The 16,489-nt window shown below is 44.1% G+C and overlaps 1 protein-coding gene across 1 annotated transcript in view; it reads right to left on the bottom strand.

Annotated features, from left to right (window-relative positions):
• Positions 1-6,042, bottom strand: part of LOC8038709 (adenylosuccinate synthetase) — a 51,833-nt gene extending 45,791 nt beyond the window's left edge. Inside the window, exon 1 of the mRNA XM_040216276.3 lies at positions 5,663-6,042. Coding sequence (XP_040072210.1) covers positions 5,663-5,845 — 183 coding nt within the window. The 5' untranslated portion in view covers positions 5,846-6,042. The remainder of the gene's footprint in view (positions 1-5,662) is intronic.
• Positions 6,043-16,489: the final 10,447 nt, after the last annotated feature.

The raw sequence follows: 16,489 nt of genomic DNA, 5'->3' as shown, positions 1-16,489 counted from the left end.
GTGAAAGGTCCACCTTTTAACGTTTTCTATGCCGGGCAGCTTCTATCGGGCGCCTGTTTTCTAGCAACTCTTTACTTCCAAATATTTCGAGCACGACGGAGATGTTCTGAACGCAGAACGAGCATTTTCGCACATATGCACGAGCAGAGAGAATAAACCAATACTTATTTATTGCAAATCAGACTATATTAACTTGGCCTTCACTTAATTTAATCGTCTACATGCACAGGGAGTAACTGATCAAGTGTTTCTGCGTAGTTCTTGCTGCCTTTCTTGGTTTTCCACATGCCCATTGTTCACTTGGTACGCAAAAAAAATACACACCCGCTTTTCCCCGTAGAAATGCGTCACCGGAAATCAATTTTCGACTAACTGCTATCTGCTTCAATTGCAAAAGCACACTAGCACCAGCTGAACCTCTAGCAAACATTATAACAACTTTTATGATTTAGATGTGTTATCTTTAGGAGCACAGTGTCTGACATTTTTTTAATGGCTCAGCCTTTTTTAGGCTTGGGGGGGGTTACCGAAACATACAAGTCTTTGTCCAAGCCAGATTCATTATCAAAGGTTATATATATAAAAATTCTTAACCAGCAACTTTTTGTCTAGGCTCAAGCAATTCAAGCCCACATTTCTTTTTTTCAGCACATTAGATGCTGAAGAGAGGCACCTGAACTCTAAGAAAATAAAACCTTGAACGTTGGCCCCAATTAACTGAAACTAAGAGATTGCTACGCCCATGCTATGGGGACAGAGTAGCCTTTTAGTTTATGATTAGATTGGAGAAAGAGTTATCAGATGGCCTCCCAACGGTGACCTTGGAAGACCTTGACAGCACTTGGAGTCTCAAGGTGGTACCAAAGAGGGCATCACTTATCCTGTGGAACATGCCCCAATTGCCTCGTCCCTTGTTGCCGAGATAAAAGGGTAACGAAGACACGAGGCATCTTATCCTGCCAGTACGAAGTACGGCGGCATGCACACTGGAGTTATGATCCCATCAGCAAACTCTCAAAGCGAAAATTGCAAAGCACCATCAAAAGCGCAGTCTGGAAGCTCAAAGGCTTTGTCCCAACACCCCTTGCGCACGTGAACAGTTGCTCAACACTGTTTCTGGTTTGAAAACAGGACGTCGGTGAAGAACCTCGTACACCCACAGCAGCAATGACCCTAACGGTGTTGCAAAAATGGCCCTCGAAATAGTGTGCTAAACATCAATGCGAGTAAGACGAAGGCAATCACCTTTCGACCTAAAAACAAACATGTTTCTACAACTAAATGCAAAGAATATGGATATTGTAGATAATTTTAAGAACTCAGGCGCAATTTTCAATCAGTTGTTATCTTGGGAAAATCATGTAAATGATTTATGCACTAGAGTATCAAAGGTCATTGGACCAGCCTCTCGTAACCGTTTTATCCAACCAAAAAATGTCAAGCTTCTTTTCTACAACTTTATTTTTTTCGCACCTCAATTATTGTTATCTAGGTTGGGGCACAACCACCCACACAAATCTAAAAAAAAAAAAATACTTCTATAGTAAAAAAAAAAAAAAAAGATGTTTGCCTCATTGAGAATGCTTCTTACTACTCTAGCATCAAGGGTCTGTTCATAAAAAATAATACGCTTCCGTTTACAATGTGTACAAGTACAGACCCGCGATCAGTTTTAAGTTAGAATATCAAAAAAATTGGGATAGCTCAGTAAACCTTGCAGAGCTAAAAGAACATGTAATTTCCTACCCAACTCAATCGGCGGAATATTGGACTGTGCAACTGGTGTCACAACGATTCAATGCAATCACTCAAATACACACTTCCTACAATATTGAACACCCTAATAAAAATAACATTGATATATTTCTATTGCAATTCAGGATTTATGGACTGAACTAATGTGGGAAGCAAACGAATAAATCGATTTATGAAACCTGTTTGATTTTTTGCTTTGTTATGTCGGTTTCTTCCCTCATACCTGAAAAATCCCGAGACAAGGGGAAAAGAAGGAACAAACAGATGCAGCTGCGTTTTGAGACTTCGTTGTGTTCGTCCATTCTTTTTCTCTTGTCTCTGGGTTTTTTCAAGTGTGAACGTTCACCAGCTAGCCTGCGCCACATCTGATTTTGGTTTTCTCAGTGTTTTACGCTGTTGCTTGGTTTAAACTTCGGTATATGCCACTACAAGGGAGCAAGGGGATCCGTCAAGCTGTTCTTGCAGCTTTTTTTCCCCTTGTTTCCTCCATTTATGTATCAAAATGAAAAATAAAGTTTCCTAATGACCGGGTAACTTAGCACAACGGAAGCCGAATGTGACGAGGGTTCGCTTTCTGTTGAGAGTTGCTAGAAACTTTGCCATAAACCTGTCAAAAAGCTATTTAACTAGACATATTAAATAACTCAATGTCTAAGGCTGCCAGCTTGCAAAATGTGCAAACACAGCGCAAGATCCCGGACCTGACCATAGAGGCAATCTAAGTGTGTGGTTACATAATGCAGAAGGAACAGCTTGTTGCACAGCGAGAGGAAATTAAAAAACAAAGAGATGTAAAATGCTCATTCGTGACAATTTTTCCTCCCTTCACCTTCTCCATTTCATCCCCACGATGCTAGCGCTCCTACAACGTAGGCTCATTAACCTGGAGCCGAGATAACAAAGCATAAAAGGATTCAGAGCTACGATATCTAATCAACAAGCTGCGCTCGCCTTGCAACGACACAGGGTGACCTACAAAACCCATCTGTATAGATCGCAACATCGGCGGAAACAAAGGCATTCGCTATTGTAATTATTCTTTACACAATGCAATTGTGCCTCATGGACAAGTTAAGGCTATGAATGCTGCTTGATATAAATGTTTACTTGCAAAAACTGACTGCTTACGAATGGTCTTTCAGTAATGTGCACCCACTGGCACTAAGGGTCACAACTATGTCTACTCAGTACAAAGCAGTATATGTCACTTCATTATCTCCAAAGACCTAAAACGACCTGCAGAAAAGCAACGGTGGGATCTCTCTTAAGGTAAGCCATATCTCAATGTTGCAATAAACTCGGACTAAGACATAAAAAATATAACCACTTGTGAAATACACAAACAAAATATTTATCCAGCTCATTCAACTCCGACTTCTTGCATATCCAATATTCACCAGGTTGCCAGCATCCTTTATATCAAAATCGTGTCAGCTCATGCTGCGCAGACAAAAGGCGGACGGAAGCCTACTACATCATAAGACAAATTGGATATGTAAAAGGGGCAGAAATACATCACCCCAAAACATACATACACTATTCACATGTGCCGGCTGTTAGGTAAACATGAATGTGGACATCTTAATACGATCCATTTTTCTTACAGTACGTAGATGCCGCCATGGTAACAATAAATTGAGACAAATTTGTGAGGCTCTAGTTGCAGCCGGGAAGGATTTTCTTATTCAAGACCAGTTCAATTCAAGATTTTATTTTGGATTTTCAATTTCGATAAAACCATCTTGCGGGTTAATTTTCGGGACTTATAAAGGCAGTCGCCAAAAACACTGAATCCTATCAATATTGCTAGGACACCAGCCATTCGCAGGTGTTTCTGAGGGATAAAAGCAATACACACCCAAGTTGTGGAGAACTCAGTCTTTTTTCCAACTGTACTGTGTCAGTCTGTACTGTCGTACCTCGTAACTTTATTGCTAATCGTTTTGCCCTCCTATTACAATCGACCCCTATCTATAGGTAAACGGTGGATTTGGCATCTGCAATCTAAGAGCAGACGAAGTGCCACATATGGGGAGGCATTGGGTGGCAAATTTGAGGCATTTTTAAAGGAAATCCAGAGAACATTTTTGATGGTGAACTGATGGCAAATAGTTCTTAGAGACTACACACACTGAGCCTATTTCTATTGAACGATATTAAAAGTAGAAATTTCTCAAATTGAAAATAAAGGCAGTCAAGCAAAAGTATCCTTTCACGAGTCTATGAAGGTCCCATCCTAGAAATTCTAAAGCTATATCAAAAGAAAGAAAGAAAGAAAGCCCGTGCTCCTTGTTGACGAAAAAAAAATGACAGATAGGCGCTCAGTTTGTTTTCACGATTGAATCTTGACAATGGTAAAACACTTTCTGCACCCACAAAGTGCTTAAGCAGAAGGGTTTTAATAATGTAACTTTAAGCACTCACAAATATAAGTAATGATGTCTGATGGAAACTGCAACACATATCATTGATTATCTTTTCGTGGATAATGTTAAATAGTTTAATTTATAGATCAACCTGCTTGCACTTTCTACCTACTTGTATGCAGTGCTCATGAACGCAACAAATACTGTGCAGCATGCCAGTTTTCATCCACGATGCTTGTAGGTGGAAAGTGGCACTACAATAACGGTCAAGTTGTGGTGGAAAAGTAAACAAAATCAGGCATTAGATGATTACTATGGACACATAAGCAAAAGCTCATTGCTTCTCGAAGTGATTTGGAGAGCAAAGTGAGCTGTGCACTTGTTGCTGTCCACGGACTTTTCACTATACTCATCTTCTATTCAACAGTCACAGTGGCAGTCTAACAGATCTTCAAATAAAAAAAAATACTTTTTTTTTCTTTTACTGGGATTTAGCAACAAAATCTGCCCAAAGGATGGCAGTTCACACGAGCTCGGTTTGGTTCCCAGTGGAGACACTTCTAAAATCAAGACATGAGGGCGAAGAACAAAGCCACATTGAGAACTGCAAAGAATGGGCGAATCACACAAGAAACTTGCACATCAGCAGGGTCACGAAATCTTGCCTTTACATTATAAGGTTAAGATAATGGCACTCTCCGTGGTCTAAAATCAGGAAATTGAGTAAAAAAAAAACACAACATTGATGTGTCATTTTTTCCTCGTTTTGACAACTGAAGTTTCTCTCAGGCTCATCCCTGCTTTGCAGCAACACACCGCCAACGCAGTCGACGTCATTATGCACCAGCCAGGCTAAAAATTTACCCACCACAGGCAGAAGCGCTGTATGCTCGTCAGCTGACCTTCCGACAGAGTGCCCCTGAAGACCTTTTTTTTACTTTCAATGCCAACTACCACAGAAAAAGACATGAGCTCGTGAGCACTCCCTCGCGAGCCCACGTCTTTTTGCAGGCATGGAAGTGCAGGCAGCTGGAGTCCCTCACCAGGTGCCTGCCCTTCCAATTTCCTGCCTAAGTTCCGACGTGTCCACAGCGAGGACTCGACCCTAAAACTATTCATTGCGGCTCAGGAAAGCCACGACACTCAAGAAAGGAATGAGCCCGCGAGTTTTGTGGGGAAGTCCGCGGTGCTTGCCGCGTCTAGTAATTTTAAGATTATATTTCAAAGATTAATTGGGTTGTGTGTACATACGTTTAAAGAGCGGGACAATAATCTCGAGTGTCTCTACTATAGACGAGAAATTTAGTTAGTGCAGTACACCACCCTTGAACGAGCATCACGCAGTAGTAGATGCTGGTCCGAATACAAGGACGGTCGACGTTTCCCCAAAACGAGACGCAGCTTCTCGGAGAAAAAAGAAAGTCCCGGTTGACCCTAGTTCTAGGTAGTTCTAGGGTGCAATTTCAGATGCCAACGCATCGGCGCCGGCTGTAGTGGCGGCAGCGGCAACACGTGCAGGGAAGGGTGGATCGTCGACTCACCTGACACCGGCAAACGATGTTGGCGTCGTTGGCGAGCAGGTCGACGAGTTTGCCCTTGCCTTCGTCGCCCCATTGCGTCCCCAGCACCACGTTCAGACTGTGTCCGTTGGCGCCGAGCGGTTTCTGGAAGTTATCCGACATGCCGATGCCGTTCACGCTGCTCACCACTGAGTCCGCGGCCATGCTTCCGCCCGCTTCCACCTCTTCTCTACGCCGCTGCTCGACACTCGCGATGATGACCGCCGCCGGTTCTGGCTGGCTTCACTGGAAAAGAAAAACGTCACTGCGCATGCGCGTCACGTGACCAACTGACGTCGTCTGTGACGCCACCAACGTTTGTTCACTTTATTTGTTTTACAAGTTTTATTCGTCTAATAGGTGCTCGCTTTTGATGGTGTATTGTAATTTCTCTGCTGGGTCTAAAGCATAGAGGTCTAAAGTGTAAACATTTATTTCCCTCGTGTTTTGTGCTTTTCTTTACCGGCGACTAGAGAGAACTTCGGCGCGCACTTTATTGGATGAAATTTGGTGACGTCACGACCAATAGGAGCACGGAAACAGACGCGGTCTCCTCAACGCCCGGAGAAACCGGAGAAACATCGGAAACATCGTGCCTGACGAACCGTCGTCGAACGAAAAGTGAGTGGTTTGAGTTTTCCTGTATGTGATCTCTATGTGTGTTCGTTCCACGCGTCCGAGCTCTTTCTTCGTTTCAGATCTATTTGGCGCCGTTGCCTACATTGTTTGAGCCTGCGTTCACGATTAAAACAACCATCGCAGAAAGCTGAAAGCCCGCCGAAGAACGGCTGACTTGCGAGCTAAACCTAATTCAACAAAACCATTTGATCCGACAGAATAATGTGCTTGATCTTACATTTCATGTCAACAAAGAACTGCGCTGTCTGTCTTCGTCCCTACATGTTTTATTCTTTCGTGTTTTTCAAATCTTTACCAACCCGCGTCCAATCGAATGCCCCGATCACAACCAATAGTTGGTCGTACTCCGATGGCCCTTATCATCAGCCGGTAAGGCAGTTACGTTTTTCGTTTCTGTATTTTGACCCAAGTAACGTCATATTCTCAAACTGAAATTCTATCACCACCTCTAGTTTCACATTCTGGTGCACCGTGCACTTGCAGCTTCCTGCACCCCTGCGAGGTTTCCTGCACCCCTGCGAGGTTTCCTGCGATCGTACCCTGTATATTATGGATTTCTCGCCGCACGCGAGTGCTCTCGAAGGCGTGCTATACACTCTGTAACATAGGCTGTGTGCAGAAAAGGCACAGGCCCGAGCACAAAAGCGCCCTTTTTGTACGAGCAGCCGTGCAAAAAGAACATTCTGCGGAGCTACGCACTCGCACCCGTGCCTCTGCTGCACACAACTTATTAATAACCGAGCCGTTCTCGTTTTTGTTTTGCATATTACTGTGAAAGAAGTGTCATTGTTGTTTTCTTCTCAAACAAAACTCACGCGCTAGACAAAAGCAAACAGATAGGAGTCTGCACATTCACACCCTTTTCTCCCTTGTGCGACAGGTTATAGCTGGTCGCGATTCAACACCATTTCTTTTGAAGCTGATGGGCACCACAAGGCGTGAAAGAGGTGACTTGCAGCTTTGCCAAGGCAGCAGCAAAACACTACAAGCCTTCGCATTAACTGGCTAGCCAGTGCCGCTCTGTTCTGAACAGCTCTGCGTGCCGTGCAGAGGGTTTGTGCAAGCTCGCTGGGTGGCGACGCTAGCCACGGTAAGTGCATCCTATGCAGCTTTCTTTTAGGGATATATGTGGCTTGCAGGCCATGTCGTGCATGTGCCACCCGAGGGACAGCAGTGCCAGTGGCAAGGCTGTGCTGATGGTAATCACCACTGCACTGTGTTTTCATTCAATAACTACTGAAAAGGAACCAAGCACTTCCGAGAGAGTCTCGGTTGTGCTTTGATGAACTCCAGGTCGCTTATGGACTTGATGTCTGTGTTAACAATGCAACGAGACTTCTTTTTAGTTTGGGGCGTTGTTTCTGCTGCGGATGACTAGCGTTGCAGTAGAGAAAGATGCAAAATAGTGTAATGCTTGCATTAGTTACCTAAATTAATGTCGGGAATAACTGACCTACATTTCCACTGACAGCATTTCTCAGAGGAATAGCCTGGACTAGATAGCTCGCTGCACTATGTCCTTCCTCCTTAGCCTGTACAACTCGGCGTCTTTTCCTGATTGTCTTATGTGGCTGCTTCTGTGTTTGCATAGGCACTCGGTTGAAATAGTGAAAGCTGTCTGCATTGCACATAACTGCCATGAAAGCCAGTGTGGACGTAGCTGGGGTAGCCCCCAATATGGCTTCCCTAGCTCGACACAAGTAATGTTCCTACCACTGTCGTGTTCGCAGAAAAAAGACCTGCTTAAAAAATCCAGCGATTTTTTGGGCAACCCCACCTAACCACATTTTCAAAATCGCCATCTTTTACTCTTTCCGGTATGCTATTTGCTATCACGAAACTCAAAATATTTATTATGAAATCGGCAAATGAAAATGACGCCAATACCAAGATTCAAATACCGTAAAATACTGGGCAAACGCCTACTCAAACTTTGGAGATAATTGCAAAAAAATGGGGGATGGGCGCTTGTCTGGTCATCAATTTTACATATAAATGTACTGTACGTATTTCCTCAGATCTCACAAATTTGGTAATGGGCGCTTAATGTGGAATGGGCGGATGTGCGCGGTATTTTACGGTATACTTGTGCTTTTCATTGCCGTGACATCATGGAAGGCACATAACCAGGATTTTGTTTCGAGGGGGGGGGGGGGGGGGGGGCCTGTTTATGACAAAGTGCTGTATGAGGGGGAGGGGGAGAGGAGGTCCCAGCAAAATGGAAGATTTCGGGGTGGGGCCCAGGTCCCATGGCCCCCCCCCCTGCCTACGTGCCTGCGTCACGGGATGGCAGGCTTGCGGTTCGAGTGGGCTGTCTAGAAATGAACTATGCCGAGCATTTGTTTCGTGCTGCGCGGGAGCTGGAGCAACCTTCCAAAACATTCTTTTAACGCCATGAAACTGTTTGTGGTCAGTTGAGAGCAAAGTCTACAGCCCAAAGAGTGAATGAACCCCTGCCTTCCCATGATGTAACTATTTCAATGTTGCCAGTAGAGCTTTTCACTTTGAAAAACACGATGATGACCCTAATTGTAAATTCTGTAACTTCGCGAAAAAAAGTTATTTTGGCCAAATATTTGGGTTACTATTTTAGCGATGTTCGTTGGTGTGTTAAGCAAGGTTTTAGGCAAATCGGGGACAATGAAGAAAATGCCGGGTACCCCTTTAAAGGAGAGCTCCGACTTTTCGAGCTACCTAATTCAAGGGCATAATCTGAATGCGGATGGCTTCCTGATTCCGAAATGCTATCGCATTCTCCCAGATTCACTCTAGTTAAGCGAAACATCATTCTCCCTAGTTTTTCCCCAGTTTTCCCCGTCGCCCAAGCGTCACGTCACTTTGTGCAGCAAGGCGTGCGGCCGGCAATCGGGTACACTCGCGCCCGCCTTTCTCGCGTCTAACAGCAAAAAAATCTGGGCATTCGTGCTGTTTAAAGTTGATAATTATATATATTTGCGCAAAGTATGGCCTTGGTCTATGTGCATAACTATAAGAACGTAAAAAAAAAAACGGGAGCAATTGGAATTTCATAAAACCACTTTTGCAACTCGCTACGCTCAAGCCGCGCCTCGCTAGTTTCGTGATATCGCTGGTAAATCGATTCTTTTTTTATTAGAAGGTGGCTGGTGAAAACAGGTCGAAGAGTCACGCCATAAATTTTTTGTGAATTGCCAAAGCACCGCGGAAATTGCTCGGAATGTGGGTACAGATGCCCCACACGCTCATATGACCTGAAGGAATGTGCCATTTGTTTTAGATTTTCTTTTGAAAAGTTACTGTTGCAGGCGTCAGCACGTGTGACTACTCTTGTGGCATGAATATGCTCCTTGGTGCTTAAGTAATTTAGCAAAAGATCTGTAAACATTTTCTGAAAAGCGCTTCTGGTCGATGCCATTTTCAGCGTTCATGCGTGTGGCACATACACTGCTTGCCTTCCAAAGCGATGAACATGTGCATGCTGGGCTGGGACCTAAGACATATAGACTGTGATTATCGTAAACAATGAAAAGTATAGAATGGAATGAACTGCGTTCGTGTAGATCAGGTGGCAGGTTACTGGTCATGACGATTGTGTTAAAATGACGATTAAAAGAACTTCGCAACCACCAAGCCAAACATCAAGGTGCAGGGAAATGCATATAAAATACACAAATACACTGTTCATCTCCAAATAAAGAATATTTGCTTGAAGATACAATAGTGCGTGAGGTACAGAAAGACATTATAAATCTTTTAATTCAAAATAGGGAAGGGGGTAATTCTATGTAAATTTTTTTTAAGTTAAGTTCATTTGGCACAGTTTTCATCAGTTGTAAATTTGCATGCCTCCCCTTAACAACATTAATATTTTCATAATTAAAAAAAAAAAAAACTTTTCAGCTCTGTATAAAATTTCTTTGCAATATAATAAATTAGACATTTTCATCACTTCTTCTGCAGCGAATATTGCACGCCAACCATTTGACAAACCAGGCAAGGATCTATTGTATATTAAAGGGGTACAAAAACAAAAATCGAAATATTCAAATTTCGTTCGGAAATGAGTCAAGCATGACAGATAATAACCGTAAATGATAATCGCACGTTTGTATTTTGAACGACTGGCTATATTTTTTGTTCCAAACTGTGCACTCGAGCAAGCACTCAAAGAGAAGTGAACGGAGAGCGCGATGCGTCGTGGGATATCCGACGCAAACACAAAACAGAAAAAAAAGATTCCCCGCATTGGTGACATAGCAAGGCTGGCGTGGTTATGAGCTTTGCCCTTGGTGGCGTTGTCAGCGTTATGGTGGTGTTAGTAGTGTCAGCGCGTAACAACCAAGCCGTTCGAAGTACCCGTGGAGCGACGAGCATGTGGCTGGCCCAAGGAGCACATAGCTTCCACAACACTGTCAGCTTAGGGCTGAACGTTGTGGGGAAAGCAACTTTTGTTCGAGTTTTGAGCGACGGGCTAATCTTCTAGGGGGACAATGGATGTGTCCGGTTGCACGAACGAGGGTCCGAGAAAGAGGGGAGTCCTTCCTTTCAGTCTTCTTGGATTGTTTGGTACAATGCGCGATTTGTGAGTTGAGCTAGGAGGAAAGCTAGAAGGAAAACGTTGAAATGCCAAAGAGCGGCGCTGCTCCGAAAGAATCTGCTATGTCACGACTACGTAGCAAGTTTCCCATTGTCGCTAGATTACCTCCCAAATAGGCTCCGCATGCATCCACCAGGTGCACATTGAAAGATTGTTTATTTAGCTTGAAAATTAGTTTTCTTGTGCCTTTCAACGGAAGACTGGTGTTTTTGAGGTTAGGGTGCAAGCTAGAAAATGAGCGCTGGAATTTCGTTTTCCTACCCCTTTAATGGAGCTCAACACCTGATCCATGGACTTCTGTAATAGCAGACAGGAATAGCAATATGTCAAAAGTCATGTCTAAACTCAGACTGGAACTTCGTTTATATGTTTCTCTTCTCGTTTTCAACATATCGGCTGCGTGAGTGAAACTCCTAGAGTCGCCCGAGCTAGATTCGACGTCCCAAACAAATATAGTGTTTCTAAAAAATTAAAAAAAAAAAAAAAAAAATTCTGAACTAATTGGGAGTAACAAATGTGACTTTGCAAAATGTTGACTATAGTGCTAGATTCTGTACTATTTTTCTCGGTTCTTAGCACTCCTCTTTGGACGGATGTTGTAATGGTCACAGCCGGCTTGAGTTTGCGCTTGCCACTCTTGAAGCTGTTCCAGCTGCTGAAGGATACTCAACTCGCAGCACGCGGCTATAAAGTATTTAGAGCAAAAGTGAAAATGTTTCATGTGACACTAGTTCTCTCGCCACACAGCTCGCGCAAAAGCTCCTTGACATGGCTGGCCTCCATTGCTGCTGGGGAACACTTTTTTTTTTTCTCCCACGAAAACAAGGGCAAAAAAGAAGCTTTTTCCCGGCACTGTTTCTATAATCTATAGCGGAGCACAGATTGCAAAGAAACTTTCAACCTTGAAGCTGCGAAAAAATTACCTCGATCGCTGGCGTTCGGAAATCCACTTCGCGGCTGCCCGAGTCGCTCGTCCGCCTGCACATCCGTGATGTACGTGGGTAGGGAAAAATAGGGATTTTTCATTGATGCCAGTAGAGTGTCGCCTCCTGGAACCGTCCCGGCCGGCATAACTTGAAAGTTAAATAACTTCACGGAAATATATATATATTTTTTTTAATATTTTGGTTATCAGTTAAAAAAGGCTTATTGATGCGGTCTGCAAATTTCCAGCCAAATCGAAGTCTACCGAAAAATCAACGGAGTTATCCCCTTTAAAACATAGAATGCACATAGTACACAATGGAGAAGTTGCTTGCCAATCATTCTCTTAGGAGTGTGAGTCGAGCCCCTTCGAGGCAGTTTGCTGCCGCAGCGTGCTCTGTAATCCCCCCAAGAAGAGAAAACAAAATGAATGACCAGTAGGATTTCTTTGTTCCAAGGCTTCTTGAGGCAGGAAAGGCTAGGGAACCAGTATTGTTGCTTCTTACTACCCGGTACGAGACTCAAATCCGACAAGCAGGGAAGTCGAAAGGCCTCTTGAAGTGCCCTCTTTCTGCTTCCTTGTGCCTTGAGTTTTAGCTGTGTCTACAATTCACGCTCGCCTGCATGCCTACTCTTTTGGTCTCTTAAGCGCACAAAAGACGAGGACAGAGTAAGAAACACAAACGACGGACAAGCGCTTTCGTTTGTGTTTGTGTTTCTTACTTTGTCCTCGTCTTTTGTGCACTTTTAAAACAAAGATGAATAACTACCAACTAGCCCAACTTTCCACCCTACTGCAGTTCTTTTGGTCTCTTTTTTGTTCACCGTGTTACTGAAGTTTTCTGTCGTTGCTGTCCCAGAATTGCTTTGTGGATGCACAGAAATACAATGTGCTCGACGCCTGCGGCTAATTGGTATTGCTTTTCCCGGTACCACGGCATGAAGGAGGTGGCCTCTCTCCCTTCCAAGCAGCTGCGATATACTATAAGCACTGGGTTACAACTGCAGCTAGCCCATGGGTACCGTTCCGCATCCTGCACTACATGTAGTTCCGAGAGCCATGTGAAAAGGCAGGTGTGACCTTTTGAGGCACTGTCACTTTGTTTTGTGCATTTTCTGCCGCTTTTTCGGGGCTACTTCTTTTTAAGATTCAAATATTAGAAAACGGACTCAAGTGAGAGGGGTTTTTCTGAGAAGACTGGCTTCTTTGCTAAACCATTGGGGCTGGTATTATATCTATAGAGTTCATGTACACCTTACGTTATCTACTTTTTCTTTAGTTTTATTTTACTTGGTACTTATACTTCCATGTTACACTCCTTACCTTGTGTTTGGCGCACTATGGCCTATGTTGCTGCTGCGCCAGAAAACTCCAAATTCATTCATTCATTCCATGTTACACGACAGCCACTAAAAAATTAAGAAAAAACAAAAAAAATGTTGACTTGTCGGTTTTTTTGTTTTGTTTTTTTGCAATATGTTGGAAGAGTCAATGATGTGGTCGGTCATTCATGTTATTTTTTCTACACGCATGTCCAGCCTATGTTTACATAAAGCCCCAATTGCCTCTTAGCAACGGAAATAATCTGTGCGACAGACTAGGCGGCAGCATTGTGGACGGAAACTGGCCTGATTATATCTGCCATGTTTAGAAACTACATTTGATGTCAGGTTATGAATTCAGTGGCAAATTCCCCCCAAAAGAATCTACGTCACTGCCAGCCAATCGCTGCCGTCAGTTGTCGTGACGTCACATCCAGCAAAGAAACTGCAAACTAGTATTATTTTTTTTTTAATGGTAGGCCTCTGCTGTTGATGCCACATAGCACGTCAACACTCAAGCAATTCTTCCGCTCTTGACCTCTCCGGTTTCACCTTGCGAAGTCGTGATTGTGTCTGCTTTTGTTTGCGGTATTTCCCATGTGTCGACGTGAGAAGGCAGCGGTTGTATCGCCAAGGAAGTAGCAATCAATCTGTGCATTTGCTCCAGCGGCACAGTGTTACAAACAGGACTCTTTCACCAAGGGCAAAGTCTAACGACCGGCCCTACAGTTGCCAGCATCGTGCAGCCGGGAATGCGTAACTTGTCCGAACGCTTTTATGCTTTCGTCTGTGTACAGTGACAAAATGACTCGCTGAATGCGAAATGCCGTACAGCAAACTACAGTAGAGTCTCATTAATTCAAACTCTAGGAAGTCACAGATTTTAGTTTGAATTATCAGAAATTCATTTAAATATGATACTGGACGGCATTATGATTTGTTACATGGATAGCTACTCATACAAAGCAGATTTTTGCCAGTTTCCTCTACATAGGCCTAATTATAAGCAAGTACAGGCATAACACATTAGTGAAAGAGCTGTGACATTAAGTTTATTCATCCGGCAAAAAATTTGTCGATTGTGGACTGTTTAGTCAGCACATACGATCTCAAAATAAAATTTTTAATACCAGCCAACACAAGTAGCTCTTTATGGGACTCTTCCTTTGCAGACAGAAACTTCCGGAGCTGAGCGATGTGCTCAAAGCTATGGCTGTGACAGTTGGTAGCAAGTCATCCCTTTCTTCATCGTCATCTTCACTCTCACTGCTGCACTTTGCTGGCGTTACTTCCTGTACTATGTCCTCTAATGAGTCATCACGACAAACACATACATCATTGTCAAGACTAGCATATTTCGCCAGCTTGGCGTTCACATTATGTGGTTAAAGGCCAGAAAGCATGATGCCAGTGAGCTGGTCCTCATCCTCGATGTCGTCTTCGTCATCATTGCTAGTCTTGAAGCACATAATGTGAATGCTGTTTTCCGCTAATGTGTGCCCGCTTGAGCCCCGTTGAGTGTGCTTCTTTATGAGCACCGGTGCACTGTGGAGAAACAACACTCGTGAAATCACGCTCCGCAGGTATCGCTTCTCTGCGGTGCACCGGTGCTCGAACAGAAGCACACTCAACGGGGCCGCGAGAGCAAAAAAAAAGATATGAATTAAGCGTGAACGCCATTCGGATTAAGCGGCTTATAAATAATTTAAAAACATAACATGGAACCAAAGTTTTCAAATCTGTTTGGATTGTCCGGAAGTACAAAATATCCAAGCTTCAATTATTGTGAGCCTATTGTATCAATCACTTTCTGTAGCAACTTTGCGCTTAAAATTGCAATACAATGATTTTTAGGCTAAATTCATTTTTTCGGACTGCTCGATTATTGTGAGTTTTGCGCTATCCCCATCGAGTACGAAATATTAGTCGGTGACTATCAAACTTAAACACAATGGTTACACACCACAGGTCCCGAGGACCATGACATCAATGAGCTGGCTTTCACCTTGTTCAAGGCAGCAGCGGAACACTATGGGCGGGACCCCAGGTCGACGTACCGGCCGTCTCATGGCTGCTGTCCTGTACCCCGCACGGCACTGCGTGTGGCTTAACTGGCCAAGCAGAGGGCCATCGCATGACTTTTATGAGGCGCTGCTAGCCATTGTAAGTATATTTTTTGACACTCATGTCTGGTGATGTACTTTGGTGCTGTACAACGGAACACATTTGGTGGCAGTTCAGTCTTGCCAATTAGGCCATTTTGAAACAGAACACATTTAGTGGTGGCTCGGTTTAGGTTTCCTGGCTTGGCAATCTTGCAGCAGTGTCTAGACTCAACACAAACCTTTTTGTACTTCATTGTCAGGGATAGTGTAATTTCTGCAATACTGTCGAAGCAACTTCTGCACGCAAACAAGATGCAAGACGAAGCCACATGCTTGTGCCCAGTGCTTGTGCCCAGTGTACTTCACGAGTTCATTTTGGCGTTGCCACTCCACGCGTCCATGCACTCGCTGCACCTTGAGAGTCAAGTGTGCACCACAAAGCACTCCCGTCATGCAGCACTCAGGAGAGGAACGAGAGCAGACAACTGGGGTTTTTCGGCCATAAGAGACGGGAGAACCTAAAAAAAAAAAAAAAGCACGTCCCACGGGCAACAAAATCGAAGGAGAGCTGCGCTGTTCATTCTGTGAAGCAAGCAATCGACAACCTGTGCTTCATTTGCAAGTTTTTAGTCATTTTGTTGCCAGACAGACGTTGAATTACATCAGCGGATAAAGATAGGTTCAGAACAAACGTCAGCTACCGCGAGATCTGTCGCAATCCGTGCGGGGGTGAAAAGTTGGGACGTTAGTTGACAAACCTCGCCCGCCCCCCTGTCCGTCACCTGACCCCATTCTGCGAATGTGGCTATAAGCGAGGGAGCGTGATCATGTGGCAAAAGATTCTCAAGTGCGACTGGCCCAAGGAGCACATAGTTTCCACAGCACTGTCAGTTTAGGGGTGCACGGAGGATATTTGTGCGTAGTACTGTAGAAGCCACAGGCCGGAGTGGGGGGGGGATTGGCAAATTTCGTCCGAATGTTGAGCGAAGAGCATCAAAGGGCTAATTTTCCAAGGGAAGAGTGGTGATGTGCGGGTACAAAAATAAGGGTCCAAGCACTGTGAGCAAGAGGGGAGTTCTTTCTTCCTCCTCTTGAACTGCTAGCCGTATACTACCTTTAGGTCTACCCACTAGTCATTCCAACCAGAGCTCTGTGTTCTGACGTCCACACACATTCTCGTCTCCCCCTCTCCCTCAGTGTTTTGGTGCATACTCAAATGCTCTGCATCATTAGCAGATTTTT

This window comes from Ixodes scapularis, unplaced genomic scaffold (genome assembly GCF_016920785.2).
Source record: "Ixodes scapularis isolate PalLabHiFi unplaced genomic scaffold, ASM1692078v2 PGA_scaffold4__175_contigs__length_147842914, whole genome shotgun sequence".
Classification (NCBI taxonomy): domain Eukaryota; kingdom Metazoa; phylum Arthropoda; class Arachnida; order Ixodida; family Ixodidae; genus Ixodes; species Ixodes scapularis.
Note: the sequence above shows the minus strand (reverse complement) of the source record. Positions and strands in the feature narration are given on the sequence as shown.